General features: G+C 46.8%; 1 protein-coding gene across 1 annotated transcript in view; it reads right to left on the bottom strand.

The window, feature by feature from the left end:
- Positions 1-15,770, bottom strand: part of DNAH9 (dynein axonemal heavy chain 9) — a 209,010-nt gene that overhangs the window by 131,482 nt on the left and 61,758 nt on the right. Inside the window, exons 37-41 of the mRNA XM_075044848.1 lie at positions 13,665-13,838; positions 12,725-12,932; positions 8,175-8,340; positions 7,190-7,292; positions 6,399-6,638 (exon numbers count right to left, since the gene is read on the bottom strand). Of these exons, the coding sequence (XP_074900949.1) occupies positions 6,399-6,638; positions 7,190-7,292; positions 8,175-8,340; positions 12,725-12,932; positions 13,665-13,838 (891 nt within the window). The remainder of the gene's footprint in view (positions 1-6,398; positions 6,639-7,189; positions 7,293-8,174; positions 8,341-12,724; positions 12,933-13,664; positions 13,839-15,770) is intronic.

Below are 15,770 nucleotides of genomic sequence, written 5' to 3'. Positions count from 1 at the left end.
CTGCTACCTAGAACACAGTGAAAACTAAATGTAGAGAGAAGCTGAATGTTTGGGTTTAAAAAAAAAGAAGCACCACCAGAAACATTCAAGCCATTCTGGTAAAACCTGCAAAACTATAAGACAGGTCCAGAAATCAAGGTCTGAAGCAACATAATGTGAATCCTGGACACCAGGCTTGCTAAGTTGATAATTACTTCCACTGCTTAAGTTTTGCATCCTGCAAGGCTCCTGCCAGCAGGCTGGCTTCCTGCTAGTGCTGCTGTGGGTAGCCCAGTGAGGGGACGGGAGGGAAGCATCAGGATGTACAGCACAGCTCCCCCTGCACGGGGAGGGAAAGTGCAGGGCTGAATGTGAAGAGTTAGCAAGCTCCCACGGACGGGGTGATCAGGTGACAGAACAGAAAGTCTCCCAGGCATAAAAAGGTAGGAAAAATAAATTACTTTTTCTCTTTCTTTGCAGTCTAAAGAACATTTAAAATAATAATAACTTGTGCAGCGTAGTGACCCCTTTCTAGCTGTCCTGCACTGTTGGACTCGGCACCCTGCTTTCCTCCTCCCTGATGTTACTCTTGGGGCTCCTGGAGCAGCCTCAGCACTTTGGGGACAGCAGTGACATGAAAATGGTGACAAACACAGCATTACTATCAACAGCATGTGGGCCATGAACCCAAAGTCCTATTTAAAGGTATTGTACCAATTTTAAAATATGCTTATCAGGGAGGATTGACAAGGGGCTCCAGCCACCCCACCAGCACCACATAGTGTTGTGGCTGCTGCGTGTGATGGAGCAGCCCATACCCAGCCGCTGGCGTCTGGATCTCTGTTAGGAAGAGAAAGAGCAGAGATGGTAAGACAGAAGGAGGGGGAAGTTCTGAAACCAGACTGGTTCAGGTAACCAGATCCCAACCAAGCCCAAGGCTAAGTGATGCCAAACAACCGCGCCAGACCAAGGAACAAAACGAAGGTGCTGCTGACCCTGCACCAGTCTCACAGCCGCTGCTGTTGCCCCCTCCAGCCACACACCAGCCGGCAACACACAAGGTGCATTTCAGCGTTTGCAAGCCTGAAGTTTGCAGGGCTCTTTGGCAAGTTCGGCCATGGGTAAATATGAAAATCCCTCCCCGTGGAAAGGAGCGTGAAGTCTGCCGGCTGCTAAAGCCCGTGTGGAGGCGAAGCGAAGCTGGAGCAAGGCATGCCAGAGCCACTGCTATCATCTTGCTGTCAGGAAGAGATAGAGGCCGTTCTTCCTCAACTGCCGCAGATCTTAATGTGACATGCTGCTTGAAAATCTTGTTGGAAATGGGAATAAAAAGCAAAATACAACCCTGCTGAGTCTATGATTATTATTTTACAGAGATGACAGATATAATTTAGAGCATAATACCATGGTAACCCTTTCAGATGGAAAGAAAGACAGCAACAAGGCTTTCTCTGGTGTGAGCCAGCAGGGAATATATTTTTAAAAAGCATAATCCACAACTCTGTCACTGCAGAGACCTGTCTTCTTTAATCAAGGGTAAATTGCCTGGAGCGTACCAATCAATTTAACTCTGCAGTGCATGGTGGGACCCAGAGGCATGAAAAGGTGCTGTAGAAATGCAAGGCAAAGTAGTGTCGGACTTTAACCACAGATGGGACCCGCTACAGAGAGAAAGTAACTGATAACACCTTCTGATATGCCCAAAGGATTATAAAGAACTGAAGGGTGACCTTGCCTCTGCAACAGTAACATCAGTAACAGTAAGTAATATAGTCCATGGACAAGGAGCCAGGGCTGCCATTCCTGCAGATCTTGCCTAATCCTACTCCAGCCCCTTTTTGCCTGGACTGTGGTTTCCAGTTTCCCAAACGTTTCCAGTGAGATGTGACAGCAAATTTAAGCTGGTTTATTACAGCCAGATTTTACAGTACTTGCTGAGCCTTCTGTAGCCGTTCAAAACCAGCCCATGAGCCTGGGGGGGGTTGAAGATGATCACAGATCTTTGAGGCTCCTTGTTATTCTTTTTCAAAATCAGGAAGGAGTGTCCCTCAATCCAGACCCTAGTGGGTTTCCAGGCCAGCAGTGACCTGTGTTTGTATGTTCATCAGAGAAACCATTCCTGGTGCTTGCTTCCTTCTCTCTTTGGTTCCCCTTCTTCACCCACAGCCCTTCTGCCAGTCCCTACCTCCCTGGAGACTCGTGTTCCCCTTTGTGGAGCCAGCCCTCCCACAGTAGGCATATACATATTACCCTGGTGCCACACAAAAGAGACCGGCTTATTTCTAGGTGAGGACCTGAACCAAAGTGTTGCCCTATGGCCCTTGGCCAGCTGATACCAGAAGAAGCAGTGGCACCACTGAGTACAACGCTGAGGTATTTAGTGTTGTCCTGATAAAGGTGAAGTCCAGAGACAAAAATCAAGTTGAGAAAGTGGATAAAATCATTGATGTGGGGGAATACGTGGAATTTCCCACAACCATCCCAAGTCAACACAACTAGGTGGTTCATCTCAGGGGACCCCTACACTACAGCCAAGAGAGCCTCAAAAGCAACACAGCTCAAGCAGTTCAGACAAGACAGCCACAGGGAGCAGGCAGATACAACAGGGGAAGACACCTGTGTCCTTGTACAGCCACTGGAGCCCAGGTGGGATGTCCTGACGTGTTTCAAAAAGCACTACACACCCACAATTGGGAAACAGAGTGAAACCACTCCTGTGCCCCTGGCAGGGGGAGCTGGACAGTATTCTGGCCTCTCCAGCCTTGGCTGAACCTAGATATCCTCACACACCTGAATCTGAGCATCTTAAATCGGAGCCAAATCCCACCTGAGACCAGCAAAGTGCCCATGTCTGACAATAGGACAGTCACCTCAGACTCCTTTCACCTCCAGTGAATGAGGTGCTTCAGAAGCACAGTCCCTCAGAGCTCTTCTCCATGTTTCTGTAAGGATGAGCTGAACTTGAAATACATACAGAAATGGCCATTATTCTCTGTTGAGGGAGAGGACACGACTAGCCAGGCAAAAAGGAATCCCACTGAAGATGCTTAGATCTCCAGAGATGATCGTTCCAATTAGTCAGGACAAACATGAACAGTGCTTAACAAAGTCAATCTGCTGTTGCCTGTCGAGCCTTCTACCCCTGGGTGTATAGCTTGCTCTTTTTCCCTTTGGTTTCACCAATACTTGTATTTGTCTAGACAAATCCCTCTGGCATTTTGCCGTCATTTGGAGTGAACACCTTCTGGAGTCACCTTCAGCTGAACCCTCGCACCAAGCAACACAGACATCAGCCTGATCAGCTCAGGCCAGGCAGCAATAGGTATTGGGTGCAGAAGGAAAAATGTGAAAGCAGTAAGTACCTGTATCTGTCCGCTGAAAGCAATTGCTGCTGACTTGTTTTGGGGCAGTCTTCCTTTTTCTGTGCAAGGAACTCGCATGCATACCAAGTCCAAAATAATTCATTGTTCATTAGCTGCAGCAATTGAGATACAGGTTCTTGGAGTGTTTCGTAATGAGACAATTAACACAGGGATCCTTGTCATAAGAGCTGTCAGGCAGTTTTGACAAGGGGAATCAAGCTGGATTTGTAAGGCCCTACTTAAATGTTTAGGTACAGTATTAATATCTAATATAGTATGATAATGACAGAGCCACTGGACAGATTGCAAATGGAGCCATTGTTAATGACCTGTGCAGAGCCAGCAGTGTCACAGTACAGTGGCAGCAAGTCCAGGGGCTGACTCCTCCACAGCTGCAATTTGCATATGGTTTGTGCCTTTAATAGTTAGCATTGGCTGCTTGTATAATTACAGAATAGCTGATAAAACAGCAATCCCCAAATGCCTTTTATATATGCAGCTATTATGCACCCGGTGTTTGATTGCTTGTCCAGGATTAAAAGGAATTTGAAAAGGGCGTTATGCACCAACCTACAAGTCTTACATCCACCAATTCTCCATCTTCCCCCAGGCTGAGGAAACTCAGATGGCCCTGATTTTGGGGGGGAAAGGGGGGTGTTCCCCCCTTTATTTTTTTTTTTCTTTTTTCTTTCCTTTTTTTTTCCAGATAGCATCACATGAAGGGTCATGGACCAGATGGGTAGACTGCAAGGTGGGGTGAGAACTGGCTGGACCACCAGGCTCAAAGCTCTAACTGGAGACCAACTACCAGCAAAGTTCCTCCGGGGTTGGTACCAGGGCAACACCATTTAATGTCTTTCTCCATGACCTGGGCAGTGCGCTCTCAGCAGGTCTGCAGATGATGCTGACCAAGCAGAGAGGTTATTACACCAAAGGGAGGGACCCTGACAGGCTGGAGAAAAGCTGTGTGAGGTTCAATCCACTTTTGGGTCCACCAGTACAAGACGTTGATGTATTGGACCAAGTTCAGTGGAGGCCACCAAGATCGTAAAACAGTGGAGCACAGGACATGCAAGGAAAGGCTGAGAGAAATGGGTGTGTTCAGCCCAGGGAAAAGGCAAAGGGAAGTCTTACTGCTGTCTACAACTACCTAATGGGGAGTTACAGAGAAGACTGAGCCAAATTTTTTTTTGGAGGTGCATAGCAAAAGGACAAGAGGTAACAAACACAAATTGCAGCAAGGGAAATTCCAATTGAAATAAAAATATATAAACTTCACCATAGTAGATTTAGCAGTGCAACAAGGGTCAGGGAGGCTATGGGAACTCCAGCCTTGGAAACATTCAAAATTTGTCTGATCAGCCTGACTTAACTTAGAAATCAGCACTGCTTGAGCAGGAGGTTGGACAAGAGAGCTTGAACTAAATTATGAATTTATGAAGATGTAACAAATGCAACACATGGAAATGCATTCCCAGAGTCCAGAGCTTCTTCCACACTCAATTTCAAGAAAAAAATTGTGTTCCAGCAAAGCCAAACAGAAAATCAGGAGATCTCAAAAACCCGCAAATATTTAAGGTAAGGAAATAATCAAGAATGAATAGCAAAAGGCAAGAAAGGATTTCAAGAAAAAATGAATGACAATTTAAATAAACATTATGAGACCCAGGAGCCAGACTCCCCCACTCCTGCAGCCATGTGATAAACGAAAAGCCATCTGAGCTCCTGTCACTGCTCCTACCCTCTAGCCCAGCATCTAGATCTGGCAGGACATTTTCAAATACCCCACGACCTTAGCACCTTTCAAGCAGACTGCAGTTAAAATTAAAGCTTCCCATTGAAATGCTGCTTTTCTCTCCCTCTGTCTTTCAAAGCACAGATTAACTAGAAGCCAGGATTTAACATGACCCACATCTAACGTCAAAGGCTGCTGATGTTTAGCTGAGCAGAAGTGACAGGTCTGATTCCTTCTTGACACAATGGAGTTATTAACTTTTTCAAGGTCCTGTTCTTGGATTTCCCATTGCCTGTCATTACTTCAACTCTTGTCTGATGGACCAGACCACAAGGCACTGAACTTTCAGTACATACTTTGTAAAACAGATGTTAATAAGGACAGCAACAAATTACAAACTGGGGGTTTAAAACAGGTTATGGTGTTTCAAACCTCTTGATTTGGCTGCTGAGAACTTTCTCAAACTTCATTGATCAGCCTTAAACTCTGAAAAGCTCTTTGAGCAGTAATACTTACTGCTCCAAAGCATGAGATTTCTGGGGAAAAAAGAAAAAAATAAATCTCTCCACTGTTGGAAGAAAACATTTCTAAAGCTGAACAACTTCCTCTTGATACAGAAGTGGCTCCAGTGGTAATTCGGTTTCAGCAATTAAGTCAAAGCTGGTTTTGATTTATTTATCAACTCTTTAAATGCCATGCTTCATGCACATGCTGAGTACCTGACCATCGAAAAGTTAAGAGGACATGCCAGTATAGGCCAACAAGCTGTACTGGCTCTAGGCAGAGCAGTTGAACCAGTTACTGTTCTCCTATCTTCAGGGCCAGTAGCCCACTAAGTATCCACCACCTGCTTCAGTGCAATAAAATAATTTCCCTGTGTGGTGGAGCAGTGCCATTAATCCCAACATTTGACACATGTGGAACTGAGGCTCACAAAGAAAATCCCAGCTCCATCACACTTACCAACAGTCACTTAATTGTGCTGAAGTCAGGAGCCCAAAGCTCCCTTCAGTTGGTCCCTTCTACAGCCAGAGGGCGTTTCAACCCACCCAAAACCTGCACCTCCTTCTGGAACAATTCATCCCTCCCTGTTGACCACAGGAGGCTGGAAAGTAGATAGGTTTCTAACTGATGTTCCTCAAAGTCATGGGTGATGGCTCTGGAATCCATCCAAAACCAATCAGGAAATAGGGAAAGGCCCAAGGTCCTCCCCTTTACTCAGGGGACACACATGCTGTGTCATTGCTAGGTGGGAGACTGTGTTTTGCTCACCATGGCATCAGGACAAGCTCCAAGTGCCACAGGACAGCAACTGCACTTACTTGGAAGATATTGGAGAAGTCTCTCAGGTTGAAAACATAGTGGAACTTGATAGCTGTTGGCAGGAAAGTAGCAGCTACTTTCTGATGCAGTCCCAGGGCAAGGGCAATCAGCTGCTGAGCTGATTTTTGCACAGCCCCTGAGAAACTCCCACTTGTCAGGTGCTGCATTAAAATGGTGCTGTAGATCCTGGACAAGGCATCCTGACCAGGGATGGAGAGAGCAAAGACGCAGAAGTGACGCTGAGGAAGAGAAAGGAAGACATGGAAAGGTCAGAGAGATGGGCAACCACCTCTCAACAAAATGCCCTTGGGGACTTGATGCGATTGGACACAACGCTAAATAATCTCATCTAGGTTCCCTTTCCCCTGAAAGGTTGCACCAGATGATCTTTCAACGTCCCTTCCAACTAGGGGGTGGTGGTGGTTTTCTTTGTTCAGGTTTCCTCCCCGCACCTCTTTTTAATGAGAATATACTGCCAGCTCCATCAGGAAATTTTAGAAACCAAGAGGCTTTAATGAACTATGTTTCAGAGGTAAATATTAGCTAAATGAAGGCAAAATCTGTCTGTATGAACCAGAAGGCTGTCCTGAAAGTAGGTGTTAAGCTGGCTGGCAACTTGTGACTTCTTCCTCTGACTGAGCAGCAGAATGTGAGGAAAAACAAACAAGGGAATAAGGGAGCAAGTCTGCTGCTTCACCATTAGGAATTGATGTTTTCTTCTAGCCTCATGTTTAAATAATCCACACAAAAATAAAACCAGTGATGTGCTTGCCATTGCGCAGGACTTTACCTGCAGACGAGGGTTGATGGTGAAACTCCCCGCAGTGGGGTTCATGCACGACACGTACTGCACATTCGTGATCTCCTTCAGCGACAGCTTGGTCCTGTCGTACCTTTGGGCAAAACAAAAGCAGTGGCATGGTGACTGCGAGAGGGAGCACCAAGTGTGCAACACCCTGGCAGGCACTGCTGAGAGCACAGGCAGAAAGCCTGGATGTGCCTGGCAGGGGACACACAGCACACTGCGTGTGTGTCCCCCCATGCCTCCAATGCTCCCGTGCAAACAGCAGAGCCCTCTTTCTGCCTGACTTCCCCGACACCCACGGCCCAAAATTTCTGCCTCCATTCCACTGTCTCCATACTTAGGAAGCTTTTGGCCAAGCTCAGGCATGACCGTTGCTGAGGAGACTGGAAATTGCTGAGTCCCTGCCCTGCATTCCCCATGGGGAGACCTGCAAATATTCCTGTCCCATGCAGCACTGCTGGCTACAGTGTAAAATGCACTGATCTCCTTCCAAAACACTGTCACTGTTTTTCCTTTAAATTACCTCTGCCTAGAAAATGCTTGTTTGCTGCTGCCTGAGTAAAAACAGTATTAGGTGTTCACAGAAGGGGCAGTTCATACCAGCTGAGGCCAAATCCATGGCCTTCCTCCACTCGCAGCATCTCAGGACATCAAGGGCGAGCATCATGCTCCCTTTGCAGGCTCTGCACTGGGACCACAGTCACAAGCCACAGGAAGCGCAGAGCAAAGCTCCTCTCAACCAGGCTATGAGCAAGTGAGTTTGTTTGCTGGGGACAGGGGAAACTCCAAGGGTCCAGAAAGCTTGGTTCACCCAGAGCCTTCCAGCAAGCTCCAGCCCAGCCCAGCAGGATGCGACGGCAAACGCAGAATGGGAAGAGGGATCTGCACTTTGACTTCCTCTCAAACCCCATCCCCAGCACTGGAGCTGAAGAAAAAGGTCTCGGATGATCAAGCCTGAGCAGCCTCCTACCAGTGGCCGTAGTCCAGGTGCTGCCTGATCAGCGTATGGGGCTGCACCGTCCCGTAAGCATCCACTTCAGGCATGTTCAGATCATCGATGAAGTACACAAGCTTCTTGGTACCTGGAGGGCCGTAATTTCTGCCAGCCTTTTTATCCAGAGGCTTCTCAAGCACACCTGTATGGAGGCAGAGGTGCAAAGCTAAGCTACCAGGGGAATCATTGCTGCAAAATAAAAATTATTTCTCAACCCAGCTTAATGCTGTGCTGTGTGTAGCTACAGCAGCCCCAGGAGGAGCTGGGCTATCCATAGGACAGGCAGGGCTCATCTCGCAGCACAGGGGGAAGCCCCCAGCCCCCTCCAGCTGGCATTTGGGCTGTTTATTGCTTTTTGGGGAGGAAGACTTGGTCTTGGCACAGGGTGCTGCTCACCAGCAGGACGCTGGTTGTCCCCAAGCTGCAGCTTATAGAGCAGCTGGCAGACCTGCACGGGGCTGGCAGGGACCCCTGGGCAGCTTTTTGGACTGACTCAACCCAAGTCAGAAAGCTCTCAATTCCTCCTTTCAAAGAAAATATGACAAACTAACAGTCTGCTACAAAACAGGTCTAATTCAGAGCAAACAAAAGCTTTTCATGCAACATAAAGCCTTCTGAAGCCCTTCTGCATAATTTTTTAAAATAAAACTTGCTTGCTGAAGTTATTCTGATCTGTACAACAGAGCAGTGAGTATACTCTGCTGCCTGCCCAGCAATACAGTGACCGCACCATTAACACAGGTAATAGTTGGCTGGGAAGATGCTGTGGGCACAGAAACCCATGAGCAAAGCTGATTTTCTGAATGTAAGTGCATTTTCTACCTCTGTAAGAAAAAACAAATAGCTGATTTGGGGGACAAATTCCTGTTCACCTTCAGAACAATCAAAGTAATATTTTTTCTTTAAATGCACCAAATACCCATAAGTTCTCTGATCCCCTCCCCAGCATTACTCAAACCTCCAGATAAGTGACAAGACTCAATTTCAATAGAAGCTGTCAAATTACCACCTAGTTTTAAGTGGGGTCACGAATAAGCAAGGGAAGGCATGGAGAGAAAGGTTCCTCATTTCAAAGCTTTGGAAGATTTTAATCTGTTTTAGCAGAAGGCTGAGGTTATGTGTTGCTCTAAATTATAAAATGTGGGGAATATTTATAATGCTGGGCTGATATTTAATAAAAATCACCCCACATTGCTGCACATAATGTTTTATAGGTTATTGATTCCTTTGATTGCAGCCCGAGCAACCTTTACTGACTCAGTAAGTGGAAAAGCAAACAGAAGCAGGTCTCCTCTGCCCAGACCCTGGGATGGGTTTTCTGCCGTGTGCTTACTTGGAGATCATCCTTGGTCTCAGGAGCTCACTGCCTTCCTGAAGATGGAGGCAGAATTTGTTTCATTTACATGGCTTTGGGTTGTCAACAGACCTATAAGGTGCTGTAGAGCAGCATGGTAAGTAGCAATTGTTTGTAACTAGGGAAGACTGGTAAATGTAAATGGGACTGAGAATATTTATAAAAATCTCCTTGTGAAAATGTACACTTAAGCCATTCATTATCATGTGCAGAAGTTATTAAGGAAGATTTATATTCTGTTTTTTTCAGACCACAAATCTTTTAAAACACCATTTTTTTTACTGCTTCGGTGCATTGCAGACAGCTTGTCTTTCCCACTACTCAAAATTCAGCTGATTTCTTGTCATAGACAGTTGCTGCACAAAGGAATGAATTGTGCTAAGAAAAATGATGAATCTTTCCTCAGTGGAGTCTCTCTCCCCCTTCAATAAAGCCACAATATTTGAAATTTCTGGTAGCAAGTTAAATTAAGTGTTTCAAATAAGCATTTAATTTAAATTTAATTAGTCCTTAATTAACATATAAAATCAGCCCTTTTTGAGGTTAAACAAGTATGCAGGAGATTCATCACACTGAAATGCAATTACTGGGGATCAAGTGACATGTTCATGAAAGTTGCATTTTAATTCAAAGCCGCATCTCACAATAATAATAAAGGGTCCATGTCTCTGCCTCTGGGATCCTGACATACTCAAATTAGCACCTGAAAGAAACAGTCACTGCAAACGAGACTTAGCAAGTGTGATTCCTCTTGCCTGCTGGCTGTTGATCAAGAAGGGGAAAAAAAGACCCCAAACCAAAAAAACAACATTTATTGCAATTTTCTCAAGGCAGATCTGGAGCAGAAAGGTGCTGGATGACAGAAGCCAGAGCTACATCTGATGGAGGAGCAAGGAGGAGCAGAGGCCCAAGAGGGCATGAAGCAGAGCGAGCAGCAGACACGAGGTCCCGGGCAATGGGCTGAGAGAGCAACAAATGCCACAGAAAGTGGTATTCAGTCACAATACACCAAAGAAAATCCCCAAACTGGCCCCAGGTTTGGGTAGAGAGAGTGTCTGGCTCCTTTTAATCCCTATGCACATGGCAATTCTGTAAGCCACAGGACCCACAAGGATGGTTTGAACCACATACCTGTACTTCCACTAAAGTGTGCATGCTCTGCACCTTATAAATCTCTGTATCAACAGGCACCTTGTGTAAGAAATTACTGGCTTTCAGGTTAGGCTCTTTTTTAAGTGAAGAAAAAAAAAATCTAAAACTGCTTTGTATCCATGTTTTACAAATTTAAAGAGGTGCCTGCTGGGGAAAAAAAGCAGCCAACTGACAAACTACACAAAAAGGGACAAATTAACTCTAAAAAAATGAGCAGTAGGGAACCAGGCCAAGCAGTATAAATCATGCTTCCCAATGCAAATCTCACAGCCACATCTTCATCCACACGCAAGATGACTTGCTCCTCTCTGCAGAGGAAGAAAGTCGCCGTCTCAGCCCATAGCTCACGGCCAGAGTAAATAGGGATGTGCTGCCAGGTCTGCCTGTATAAATCTCAACATCTGCACACACTCGCCCATCCAGATGGAGATAAATGAGCACACATACCCCCACCCAGGCAGCTAGGCAGACAGACAGACAGCTCAGCCCATTTACCAGCTCAAGGGCATTTCACAGAGACCCTGCACAGGGAGAAAAGGAAAAGGGACACCTGGGAGGGGAAAAGGAAGGCTATAACCATCACACTGCTCAGGGCTGCAAGACTGCCCAAGGGTGAGTTTTTACCCATTTTTTTGCTTGAAGGAATATGTAACCCTAATAATTTGCATTCACACTTTGGGCACAGGCACCATCCTGCGGGGCTGATCGGCATGGGCAGGAAAGTCTGGGAGGGTGGGCACCAGCAAGACCAGAAACCCCTCAAATCTGCCCCAAAAAGCTGATGTGGCCCCACGACATGGCCCCAGGGCTGAACCTGTGCTGTCACCTCTCTGCAAGCGGATCAGCCCCAGAGGGCAATTTTAAGCTCGGACACCTTTCTTAACATATTTGCAATGTTGGAAGCCTGGCAGAGCACGGAAGAAGCCCCAGACTCACTGCCTTCGGCATCAATCTGGGCTGTGAGCATGTCCCCACCTAGCACCACTTGGCCAGGAACAACCCAGAGAGTGAAGGTGAAATCCTTGGTCTCACCGATGCTTCACAGATGGCAATCCCCTATAAGGCTGGGTCAGCACATTTGGGTCAAACCAAGCTACATAAAGGAAGCATTTTGTTTTACGGTGACCCAGAGCTGTTATTCAACTCAAACCAAACCAGATTGTTTCATTCCTGGTTAATAAATACATGTAAAAAATTATTTTATCTCTCTTTAGGTCAACTCAAAGTGAAAACACCATTCCAAAATGAGCCACTTTTCAAGAATTCCCTCCTTTCTCTTTGTCTCTGAAGAGACTACACAGCAAACCTGACCTTATCTTGGTCTCAAACTTCATTTTTCACTTATGTGCCAAAATCCTCCTCAGCAATATTCTTATGGACTTCCCCAGGGCCAGCAATTCTGAGGGCCTCTGAGCCCCCCAGGGTCAGCAAGCCCTGTGCTCCCTGGGCAGGTGGGGATGCAGGACCTGCTCCATGGCAGCACATTGGGCTGCAGCAGGACACAGAGGACAGCACCAGGAACCGGCAGCCCTGGCTTACAGCCTGCACATATCCATTAGCAACATCCTCGCTGCTAATTGGGATGCAATTCCCATCATTGCACCCTGAGGACAGTTTGGATCCTAGCCAAGAAACCCATTCTATTCAGCATGGACTTAAATTCAGGCATATTAAAGACACACCTCAAGTCAAGTATGAGCTGTTTGCTGTACAAAACAGCAGCAGATTTAAGCATGTGCTTTGGCACAGCCCTGAACCAGAGTTGTAGTGTTCAGAATTCAAACCCTCATGTTGGAAAATTCCATCTTCCACAAAACCAGGGGTCTGCTGACCTGAGAGTTGCACAGGGGGATTTAAGAGTCTGCGGGTGTCAGTGCAGTGCCCACAAATGACACAGGCAGCTCGCCCACAGGTCCTCCTCTGAGCACCACGGTGCACACCCCACTCCAAACCCCACTGAACATCCCAGGAATTTGGTAACCTGCCAGGCAGAAGTCCTGTGACTCAGCCGGTGCCTTACCTTGCAGCATGGCAGAGGTGGTGTAGTAGTTAAACGGCACCTTCTTCACCACATATGCATCCGTGTCCAGTGAGGACAGCTTGTCCCCCACCAGTACAGACTTCCCTGTGCCAGCATTGCCCACCAGCATCACCGGGCGCTGGCGCTCCAGGAGCCTATCCATGAAGTACCGCACACGGACTGTCTCTGTGGTGGGCACCAGGCAAGCCTGAGAGGGGCATAACAAGCAAGTAAGTGTCCCCATCCCTGCCACAACCCCACAGCCATTTTCTGGGGACAAGTAAATTTGGGAGAGCCAGGAATGAGTAATGTAACCCCAGTTTCTAGACTGCACTAGGAAGGGAATGATACGCTGCTGCCAACCACTAAAATCAAACTGTCTGTACAGATGAAACCTTGACAGCTGGATGCTGGGAGCAGTATCTGGATCTCCCCACAAACACACATTTTGCTAAAATGGTAACAATTTTTACAAGTCATCTGATCACTGTGGCACTTCCAAAAGGAAAGAAAAGCGTAGCTGGCAAATGCAATTCACTACCTGCAGAAACTCATTTTTTGTCCAAATCACAGAAACAACTCTACTTTCAGCCACACAGAATGACGACATGGTGTCTCAGGGGCTTTGTCACTACATTTTCTCACATCCCGCTTCTCTCTGCAGGCCAAATGCACCCTGGGCACACCAGCTCCTGGGTCACTGGGGTGGCTCTGAGCCTGTCCCTCATGTACACCACTCATATTTGGAAGATGGATGGAGGATGTGTGTTCACAGTCAAAGCACAGTAAAGAAAGATGGGTAATTTAGTTGTTCCTAATAAAGAATGCCATCCTTATCATGAAGTGCTTGACCTTTAAGGAGACTTCATTGAAATGCCTGTGTACAGTCACCAAAATGCATGTACTCGTCCCAGATGAAAAGCATGCAAGATTCACATACCTGTAACGGCATTTCTGGATCAAATTCAAACTGGGGAATAAGTTTAGACCAAGGCTCAAACTTCTTCGTTTCTGGATCGATGTAGAAGTCAAAGACTGTTCCCTGAGAAGGAAACTTGATAGTCTTGAATTCTGCTACCCACCACTTGCTGAACTCCACTCTGTAGTCCACAAGCTGCAAGACAAAAAGTGGAGAAAATATGCTAATCTGGAGAAATTCATTAGCGATGGAGAATGTTATCTATCCCAGTCCACCAGAGTGGGATTAGTCCTTAAAATGTATTCCACAGCATAACAAACTTATCCTTTTTCCTATTATTAAGCGTAATTTTTCATTTCTTCATTTCTTCTCATCACTCCTATTTATTCACCTAAATAATTCATCCTCTGTGTTGATCACTCTTGGTATGTCTGAGATTAGATAGATGGATCAATTTGAAAAAGAGAAATACGTGCCTATGACTAAACAGACTGCTTGATTGATTCTTGGTGCCTGCTTCTTCCAACAGACAAGGACACAACATCCGTCTACATCTGTGGTCATGGTTAGTCAAAGCATGCATATTAAAGCCTTTCCTCATAAATCACACCACTCTATTAATACTTAGTTGTTGTCTTCTGGCCTCTTTTCAAGCCTCAATGTTTTGGAGAAGCAGGATTGCAGACACCAGTGTACCAAAGCACCAGAGAGGGACAGTGCCCCTTTGGCTCTGCCATGTTTCTGCGCTGCCCTATCACCCTGGAAGCACCCACTTTCTCGTCTTTCCCCATTATATCTTTTTATGCATGGAGATTTTGGAGCATCTGAATTTTTTCAAGAGCTAGGGTGACAGTTTTGCTTTAGATGCTGGGTTGGGACTTGCAAAATGTGCTTAGTCCCCTCCCCTGCCCCAGGTCTCCTGTATGACACTGGGCCAGTCACTCTGCCTGAACACCTACCCATGCAGACAACGGGGACTACAGCCTTCTGCCCTGGGGAGAAGTGGGTGGGGGAAGGAGGGGAAAAGTGCTGTTAAAAACATGTCTGTGAAATACCGGATGCATGACTTAGGCAGTTTGAACAGCAGAGTTTCTTCCTGGGACATCTGTGGGTCTCTCCCCCACATAGCTATTCGACATGCTTTCCCAGGCCAGAAGCCCAGGTGGTACCACCAACACATTGCCCATAGACTGCTCTGCCTCCATCAGGAAACCTGGGTTTGAAGCTGAACTGAACCAAGGGTCCTCTGTAAAGTCTCCTGAGCCACCATCCATCAAAAGACCAGAGGATTTGAAAAACACATTATTAGTATCCACGATTTCGCAGTCTCATGCTATTCAGAGAGGCAGAATAACTGTAATTCTCCATTCTCCTGTTGTTTTAACTCCTCGGCGCTGGCAGCAGAGTAGCCTGCAGCAGAAGGGGACATGCATCACTGCTAAAAGCTTTCTCACAAGGGTGCCCTTACCCCTGTGCAGGCAAACGGCCTGCAGCTGCATTGTGATGGGCTGCCCGCCCTTCCTAACTGAGCAGTTAAGCGGAGCCGCTCCAGCCCTGGCTCTATTGCCAGAACGGTGTTGAACTCAAACTGCTTCCTTAATAAAAGCCCCATATGGATTTCCGCTAATTTCAGAGCCTGGAAATGGCAAATCTATCATCTGTTTTTATACAGGGGCCCCACTACCCACCAACAAGCGCAGAGTAGCAGGAAGCCTTCCAGACTGTTTTTCCTGACATTTCGGCAGCAAAAGGTCAGCACGAAGGGCACCTTCAATGGAGAGCAATAAACAGACTTTATATTGGATCATTTTTCATCAGACTTCCCCTCGCTTGGACTGCTGTATCCTCGCACTCTCATCTCTGACATTTACAGAGCATCACAAGCAGCAATGCACAGTCCAGTCTCAAAGTCAAACCTCCCAGAGGGATGCTGTGCCCATGCAGCACAGCTCCTCCTGCAACCCGCACAGCAGCCCAGCAAGAGCACACTGCGCCAAGGCCACCACCCCCTGGGGAACCAGGCAGACAGCAGGCAGCAAAGCCTGTGATGCCAGGGACTGACTCTGCTATGGCGCAGGGAACGCGGTGCCCATCTGCCACACGACCGCACTCCAGCCGACTTGCTCG

This window comes from Buteo buteo, chromosome 13 (assembly GCF_964188355.1).
Source record: "Buteo buteo chromosome 13, bButBut1.hap1.1, whole genome shotgun sequence".
Taxonomy (NCBI): domain Eukaryota; kingdom Metazoa; phylum Chordata; class Aves; order Accipitriformes; family Accipitridae; genus Buteo; species Buteo buteo.
Note: the sequence above shows the minus strand (reverse complement) of the source record. Positions and strands in the feature narration are given on the sequence as shown.